The following is a 9,315-nucleotide window of genomic DNA, read 5'->3' as shown; positions in this document are numbered from 1 at the left end:
TGGGATTGGAGAACAGATTGCATCACACCACTAAATGAACGTGTGCCAGGGGCCTACAAGAGCAACATGCAGCTAATCTGGAGGATAAGATCACCTTCTAGAGCTGCATATGGTTGCTAACAGACAGAACTATTAGGTCAGGGGTACAGACAAGCCTGCAGTAATTTGTAATGGGGCCATCAAAGGAAAGATAAAAGGTGGAACACTCCCCTGACAAACTCTATGGATTGACTATAGTTAGATTATTTTCCACAACATACCTTATATAAATATAATATAATTTATTAGAAAATCTGGAAAACCAGGAAATTGGAAATTAGTTTATACATAATCTTAATCTGAGTAACAAAATAATGTCTTTTGCATTTCATTTTAATTAAAGATACAATGAATTAAGTAACAGATTAATTAAAAGGTGAGGTATATGCATTCTTTTAAAATACAATATATTACAATAAAGTGCATAGTTAAGGTTTGTAATGTAAACTATTTAGCTTACATTAATTGAGTTAATGTTTAAATGTATGTTTTCTTGATTTTGTAGCATGAAGAATGTGTACATGTAAGGCCACATTAAAGTTAAATCCAGTGAAGCAGTTTTTGTTAGACCATGTCAGTATCTTCTTTGCAATCGTAATCGAGGGTCAGCTGACATACTTGGATGCCTCTGCGTAGATAATGTAGTATCCACAGAAGGGGAGGATGCACCATGCTGAATGTTCCATAATAAATCAGAAGACACCAATATTATATATAACATTTTATATTTAATAATATATAATGCAAATTCAAAGAAATATCATTTGATAATTCTAAGCAATCATCTTTCTTCAGCTATGTGAAACACTGTGAGACTGCATTGATGGAGGACTTGAGCCTTCAAGGTACCAAGTGCCAAGGGCATCCTCTTTCCTAGAAGAGTGTCTTCCTCACTGGGATACAGAGATAGCTTCCTTTTGCTTGCTTTCCTTCTGTCCTCACGATTCTTTACTACCCTGTGGCTTCGTTTCAAGAGGAGGGTTAGGAATGCCTTCAGCCTTGCTTAGACTGTAGCCTGGTTCAAGGGCAATTTCATGGGAAGTGAGAGATATAGATTCAAATCCACTTAAGCTGCAGAGAGGCTAGAATCCACATCTCCCTCTTACTGGGTGCTGCACTTGGACAGTAGGAACCAGCAGCACACTTACACAATGGGGAACTCCCTACTTGAGAGCACGGAGGCAGAAAGAGATCTTGGAGTCATTATTGACTCCAAGATGAACATGGGCCGACAATGCGAGGTCATGGTTGGCAGGGCTAACCGGACCTTGTCGTGCATCCACAGGTGCATCTCGAGTAGAGCCAAGGAGGTGATCCTCCCCCTCTACGCGACGCTGGTCAGGCCACAGCTGGAGTATTGTGTCCAGTTCTGTGCGCCCCATTTCAAGAGGGATGTGGACAACATGGAGAGGGTCCAGAGGAGGGCCACCCGCATGATCCGGGGACAACAGGGCAGACCCTACAGTGAGAGACTGCGGGACCTGAACCTATTCAGCCTCCACAAGAGAAGGCTGAGGGGGGACCTGGTGACCGTCTATAAACTCACTAGGGGGGACCAGAAGGGTTTGGGGGAGACGCTGTTTCCCCTAGCGCCCGCTGGCATAACAAGGAGTAATGGGCACAAGTTGATGGAGAGGAGGTATAGATTGGACATCCGCAAAAACTACTTCACAGTTAGGGCGGCTAGGAGCTGGAACCAACTTCCAAGGGAAGTGGTGCTGGCCCCTACCCTGGGGGTCTTTAAGAAGAGGCTGGATGCCTACCTGGCTGGACTCATTTGAGTCCCGTTTCTTGTTTTGGGGTTTTGTTGTTCTCCCGCCCTGGCGGGGGGTCGGGCTAGAAGATCTACTAGGTCCCTTCCGACCCTAGATCTATGAAACTATGAAACTATGGTCAAAAGCCTGACTTCCTGGGTGAGGGATCAGAGATTTACAGTCTGGGCACTGTCTCCAGCCTGCAGAGCCATTTTATCCGGCCCCCAGAGCTGGGGGCCTTTTGTGGTGTTTCTGCAGTGAGGGCTTTGCCTGGATGGTTGGGGTAAAGTAGTGGCCATGGTGGCAGGGGTGTGAGGTGATTGTTGCTCTGCCTCCAGCGGCAGTGGTGAAGGCTGGATTAGAAGCAGCTCAGGCTTGGAACTAAGCTCTGTTAAAGCAGTCCCCAGCTGTAAAACATTGCTGAACCCTGCCCTAGGCTATCTGCAGACCTAGAAAAAGATTTCATTGTAGCACTGATTACCCTTGGGACCACAACAAATTGTTTTTCCCCCTACATTATTGGGGCAAAACAATTAACTGGAGCCATATCTAGCTCAAATGAGGTGGCACAGTAATCACTCCTTGGAAGTTCTTTGGGTTTCTCAGGCTGCGGGCGAGTGGCAACTGCTCCAGATTCCAATAGGGAAATTAAAGCAAAAAGGGAGAGACAGCCTGGTAAAAACTGGCACAGCTCTGTTGAAAAGCCCAACAGTTCACTGATTTGCTCCATCACACTCAGAGTGCTATCTGAGATTTTGGCATCTCAATAAAATCTAGAACAAACAGATGTCAACATTATTTATTACATTTTTACTGTATAATCAGCCGTAAGTTCAAAGTGCAGAAAATTACACTGAAATAGAATGCTTACCAGAGGGGAAATTATCTGAAAACCCCTTGAAGTGGGTGGGTTTTTGGTAATGGATTCCTGGATATCTAAAAATAGTATGAAATTATGACACAACAATCATTTAAAATACATGCTAGAACAGAAACATGACTCATGGTCAAGTATTCAGTACCAACCATCCTGAAGTTTGTGGAAAATACAGTTTAACAGCAATATTTTTTTCCTTGGGGGATAGTGAAACATTTGCCTGATCCATATTTTAAAACCTGGAATTACTATTTGATCAAGAATAAACTTTCTACAAATAAATCCATCCCAAAATGAAAAGGCCAGCTACTGGGGAATGGGATAACAACAGAGATAACCAGTTTAGAATGGATAAGACATTTAAATAGCATCACCACAAAGACACAGTTTAGTAGCTTTATATAAAATAAGGAAAATGAATTAAGGTGGTGAAGTTTTACCAGAATTTGGCACTTCTGTCACAAATATTTGTTGTCATCTACACCTGGCTAGAAAGTTGTTATATTTTAAATATGGACTTCAAAAAAGTAAACCTTGTTTTTGTCATGTCCAGAAAGAATTACCGCATCCTTTATATTCTACATAGGGTAATATCATTTGGAGCTATGAACACTTGGAAACAACAATTGGAGAAGGATGCTCCTAGCTAAAGTTCAAAGTTGCTGGACTCTGGCTGTAAACTGCATGAAAAGAATTCCTTTCATAGAGGAGAAATGCTTCCCAATATAAAACTAACAGAATCACCTCCTAGACCAGCCATCCTACCTTTCTCCTACTGTACCAGACATCTTCCCTTTCTCCTACTGAGGGGCATAAAACAGGCAAGGGAAGGGGTATGTTGGAGGCACTCATTGGGGAGCCCCAGAACAGACTCCCTGATGATTGCTGAGTAGAGCTTAGGTAAAAGGGGAACCAAAGCCATAATGCTTGATAACTATAGAACAGAATGTACCAAAGTTAAGAAGTACAGTACATAAGGTAAGAAGCTAATACACCACTTAACTTTGCTATGTCCAACCCTGGAGCTAAATTAGCTAAGAAAAGCAAGGGAAGCAAACTTCTAAAATGCACACTAGCAAAAATCTTGTTGGCCTAATAAAAGTATCATCTCTACTATGAGTCCTGATGGCTTTTTCCTGTAGACCAATACAGCTACAACCTGGATACCTGGCACTAGCCATATGGTATTTATATTATGACTTCAGGATTTTTAATCATGTGGTTTGCAATCTTTATACTGTTCTATTTTTTCAGTGTTCCTTTTATATTCTCTGTTGCATTGTACTTCTCACTTCCCTGTCTTCTTCACCTTCTTCTTTTGATTCTCTTTTCATGGTGCTAATTTCAACCTTTTTTCAAATTCCACTGTCTTCTGTCTCTTTATTGCTCTTCCCTTTGCCTTTACATTTCTCCCATTTCTCTAAAATGTATGCCTCAATTTTTGCTTCAATATATTTCTTGTTTAGTAACAGCTAATCTGAGCCTCTTTTAAAAATTCTATTGACATGTCACATATCCTGCTGTAGGAGGTGGGACCAGAGAATATATGCGAGTATAATGGCATACAAAATTCAGGAATAAACACTGACTTCTTATCTAACTTTTAATCATACAAAACTCCTTTTAATTGAGCAACATTCATTCAAAACAAATTGTAAATAAGGATTTGAGGGCCTGGACCACTGTTTATTAATATCTAGCAAGTGGCAAAAAGCAACATGAGGGAACCGATGGGATATTATGTTTTCCTACTTACATATGTCATGTTTGTATATGTGTGTATCTATACATGTATGTATATATGTACTTCAAACTAAATTATGGCATTACGTAGAATGTAGGTTGTTGTTATATCTTAACGCATAAAACTATATACTGTACTCACTCTGCAGCCTCTGATTGAGATGATCAAGTGACTGAAGAATTTTATGTTCTTCCATTGACAATGCTGTCATGCCGAGTCTTTGGGGCTTGTTGAGCACCAATGGCTGTCTGTGTGGTTGTGTTGTTTCCATAGCAGATAGCATTTCACCCTCTGTAACTGATATACTTGCTAGTTTTTCTGCTAGCAGAAACTGAGCGGTACTTTCTGAAACTAAATATGACAGAGCTACTCACAATCAGAACGTTTATTACAATATTCAAATAAAAACAATTTATAATATCTAACCTTACTGTTCATTTTCATGAACATATATGTATATCATGCACAAAGAATGCCTTGAAAGAATGTTAAGGTTGCACAGTTTTTTTGTTTTGTTTTTTTTAAAGGAATTTTTTTTGTGTTCCAAGTCAAATCAGCTAAATCAATTCCAAATTCATGAGTCATTCAAGAACCAAATGTGGCGTTAGTACCAGCAACCCTGCCTGGGGCTTCAGATGCTTCTAAATCCTTTGGTGGGCATCCTACATGTAGGCCCAAGCCCAGAAGCTGCGGGTTTGGATGCCCCTGAGTTTGGCTTACCCTCAGCAATATGGCAGCAGAAGCAAGGTAGGGAGGAGTTTCCCATTTCCATGAAGTCATCATGTAGCCAAGATCCTCCCTCTGGAAGCTGGCCAGTGGGAAGCTAACTATGAGACTCTCATAGGGAGTCCTGTCTGCAAGCAGACAAGGGTGCAACCCTCCACTACACAGTGCCATTTTAATTGCATTAGCCTTGGTCAAGGTATTTCCCCTGCCACCATCATGGTCATGGTATTTCCCTTGCCAGGCACAGTTTAGCATTCAGAAGTTGCTATATTTAAAGATGCCTGTACCCTACAATTGGGTTAAAGGAAGGTTGCTAGCCCAGAAGCCAGCTCAACAACCACAATATGGTGACATAATGGGCACGTCTACATGTGCAAAGTTACTGTGCAGTAACTTAGGTTAACCAAAAGTTACTGTGCAGTACAGGCGTGTGTTTACATGTGCAGACCTCTACTGCATAGTAACTATTGTGACTTATGCTGACTTGGGCATAAATTTGCTACCTGGATGATGCAGGTTGCTACCTGCCTGATGTGTTTGTGCCGGCATTCACGTAAGGCAGGCGCGTGGTAGCAGCCCAGAAGGGTACCTCCAACAAGCGAGAGCAGTAGACTCAGCTCCATGGACATGGTGCAGATGTGGGGCGCGACTGCTAGGGGCCCCGTCCTCGCACTGCTGCCTGCCCTGGGCTCTTCTGAGATCTCCACCCAGATGGAGCTCATGGTAGGGTTGGCGGCCCCTTGTCCTGTTTGTGGGGGAGGCTCAGTGGGGTCCTGGCGGACGGTGGTGGGGTCTGGTGGTTCCCTTGCCTGTCCCTCCTGTGCCCAACTTAGGGCTCTGGAGGGGCAGGTGAGGGAGCTCCAGGCTGAGGTGAGCAGGCTGAGGGGGATGAAATCAACTCCTATTTCTGTTCACTGCAGGCCCAATCATCGACTGTACAGCCCCCCGCAGGAGACGTGTCCAACACAAGAGTGGCAGAAGGTGTCCACCAGATCTGAGCTGCTCAGGCTAGAGTGCCGGAGGCTTCCCAGGTACAACTGGGGAACAGGTATGAGGCCCTGGCAGCCGTGACGGAGAATGACGAAGGGGATGCCTCCAGCGGGGATGATGCCATTTCCCACACAACGCATACAGCGCAGAGAATGAACACCAGCAGGAAGAAACACCAGGTGCTCGTCATTGGGGACTCCATCCTACAGGGACTGGAGGGTCCCATCTGCTGTCCCGACACCATGGCATGTGAGGTGTGCTTCATGCCTGGGGCTCAGGTTTGGGGACATCATGGAGGGGATCCCGGCCTACATCCAACCTGCAGACCAGTACCCCATGGTTCTCATCCATTTGGGAACAAATGACACGGCCAGGGGAAACCCAGATCACATCATGAAGGACTTCGAGGCTCTGGGGGCCAAGCTTAAGGAGATGGGAGCATAGGTAGTATTCTCCTCTATTCTCCCAGTGAGCAGGTGCAGATGGTGACACAAGGCCTGCATTGGCGAGGTCAACTGGCAGTTATGGAGCTGGTGCCACCAGGCAGGCCTCAGGTTCCTGGATAACGACCCATGCTTTTGTGCAGGGGACTTGCTTGGGTGGGATGGGCTACACCTCTCTCCTAAAGGCAAGCATGTCTTCTCTTTCAGGTTGGCTGATCTCATGCGGTGAGCTTTAAACTAGCTTCGCCGGGGGATGGGGCCGCAGGAAGACTTAAGAACACCTCACGACCAAGACAGGTGACATACACAAGGAGTACCCAGGTACGTAACAGGGATCCAGATAGTCTTGAAAATTGGGGGGTGGCACACGCAGCAATCCAAGGCCTTAAATGACTCTATACAAATGCTCGTGGTATGGGGAATAAGCAGGAGGAACTAGCCCTCCGAACAGCCTGTTCAAACCCAGACATAGTAGGGCTCACAAAAACCTGGTGGGATTCATCCCACGACTGGTCAGTTAACATTAGGGGCCATAGGCTTTACAGGCAAGATAGAACAGGAAGGAAAGGCGGGGGTGTGGTGTTCTACATCAAAGAGCAATACACAACCTCTACCAGGAGGATGGGGTCAGAGGAGGGGCAGGCTGAAGTGCTCTGGGTCAGGATACAGGGGGGTCATGGGGAAAGGTATTTAATGGTGGGGGTCTACTACAGACCTCCCAACCAAGGGGAAGAGCTGGACCGCGAATTCTCGGGTCAGCTTGCGGAGGCACTTAAGGCAAGGGACGTAGTTGTCAGGGATGATCTAGATTACCCGGACATCTGCTGGGAGGAGCAGTCAGCCAGGTCAGACAGCTCACGGAGGTTCCTGGCCGAGATACAGGACCTCCACTTAAACCAGGAGGTGCACAGTCCTACCAGGGGGAATGCCCTGCTGGATCTGGTACTGGCCACAGGCAACGACCTGGTAAGAGGGCTCCAGGTCCTCGACCACCTGGGCGATAGCGATCATGGCTTGCTGGAATTCACCATCCAGTGCAGGGTGTCAAGGGCCTGCAGCAAGGCAGTAGCCCTAGACTTTAAAAGGGCCAACTTCAATGAGTTGAGGAGGTTAGTGGGACAGGCGCTGGGGTCCTTCAAAGTAGAGGAACTCAGTGCCCAAGCTGAGTGGTCATTCCTTAAGGAGACAATACCCAGAGCCCAAGGGGTGACAATCCCAACAAGAAGCAAGGGGGACAATAGTGCTCAAAAGCCCCCCTGGCTCACCAACGGCATTCGTGAATGCCTGATTGCCAAAAAGGAGGAGTACACCCGGTGGAAGGGAGGGGCTATCACCAAAGAGGAGTATGCCTCCACTACTTGGGTCTGTAAGGGGGTTGTTACAAAAGCTAAGGCAGATACTGAGCTAGGGCTAGCATCAAGGATCAAAGATAATAAAAAGTCCTTTTTAAATATTTAGGGGAATGAAGAAGGCACCGGGTAATGTGGGGCCCCTGCAGGATATGCTTGGCAATCTGGTGGTTGAACCAGAGGAGAAAGCAGACCTCTCTAACAAATTCTTCGCCTTTATTTTCTTGTGCAGGGACCAGGACTCCCTGACCAAGATTCCAGACGGATTCAGGAGAAATGCTGCCAGGCCTAAGGTTGGGGAGGACTGGGTTAGAGAGCTTCTGGAGGGGCTGGACGTGTTCAAAGCAGCAGGTCCAGATGCTCTCCACCCCAGGGTGTTGAGGAAATTGGCAGGGGTTATTGCAGGGGCCCTGGCACGGCTTTACGAGCACTCATGGTGCTCTGGCCAGGTGCCAGATGACTGGAAGAAAGCCAACGTGATCCCCATCTTTAAAAAAGGGAAGAGGGAGGACCCGGGCAACTATTGGCCCATTAGTCTTACTTCAATCCTGGGAAAACTCTTTGAGATTATCAAGGAGCACATCTGTGATGGGCCAGCAGCAGGGATGATGCTCAAGGGCAACCAGCATGGTTTCATTAGGGGCAGGTCCTGTCAGACCAACCTGATTGCCTTCTACAATCAGGTCACAAAAGCATTGGACACAGGTGTCACGGTGGATGTAGTCTTTCTGGACTTCAGCAAGGCCTTTGACACTGTCTCCCACCCCATTCTGATTAAAAACTAGGTGACTGTGGCATTGATGCCTACACAGTCAGATGGATTGCAAATTGGCTGAAGGGTCGTACTCAGAGGGTAGTGGCAGACAGGTATTTTTTGACCTGGACAGAAGTGGGTAGTGGAGTTCCCCAGGGCTTGGTTCTTGGTCCCGCAATGTTCAATTTCTTTATTAGTGACTTGGATGCCGGGGTGAAAAGCAGCTAGTTTAAATTTGCTGATGATACCAAGATTTGGGGTGAGGTGGGCATGCTAGTAGGGAAGGACAGATTACAGCAGGATCTGGACAGCTTACACGGGTGGGCTAATGAAAACAGGATGGGTTTCAAATACTTACAAGTGCAGGGTGCTGCACTTGAGGAGTAGGAACCACCAGCACACTTATAAGCTGGGAAACTCCCTTCTCGAGAGCATGGTAGCAGAAAGAAATCTTGGAGTCATTATTAACTCCAAGATGAACATGGGCCGACAATGCGAGGTCATGGTCAGTAGGGCCAACCGTACCTTGTCATGCATTCACACATGCATCTCAAGCAGAGCCCAGGAGGTGATCCTCCTCCTCTATGGGAAGGGGATCAGACCTGATGATCTGCAAGGTCCCTTCTGACCCTACTTCTA

General features: G+C 46.1%; 1 protein-coding gene across 2 annotated transcripts in view; it reads right to left on the bottom strand.

The window, feature by feature from the left end:
* Positions 1 to 261: 261 nt before the first annotated feature.
* CEP126 (centrosomal protein 126) overlaps positions 262 to 9,315 on the bottom strand; it is a 74,909-nt gene continuing 65,855 nt past the window's right edge. For both annotated transcript variants that reach the window (XM_019525160.1, XM_019525159.1), the window contains 3 exons: positions 4,556 to 4,759; positions 2,665 to 2,729; positions 262 to 712 (listed from right to left, as the gene is read on the bottom strand). In XM_019525160.1, coding sequence (XP_019380705.1) covers positions 614 to 712; positions 2,665 to 2,729; positions 4,556 to 4,759 — 368 coding nt within the window. In that variant the 3' untranslated portion in view covers positions 262 to 613. The remainder of the gene's footprint in view (positions 713 to 2,664; positions 2,730 to 4,555; positions 4,760 to 9,315) is intronic.

Source organism: Gavialis gangeticus, unplaced genomic scaffold, assembly GCF_001723915.1.
Source record: "Gavialis gangeticus isolate Ggan-Ray unplaced genomic scaffold, GavGan_comp1, whole genome shotgun sequence".
NCBI classification, from domain to species: Eukaryota; Metazoa; Chordata; order Crocodylia; family Gavialidae; genus Gavialis; species Gavialis gangeticus.
This window is presented reverse-complemented; position numbering and strand designations above follow the sequence as displayed.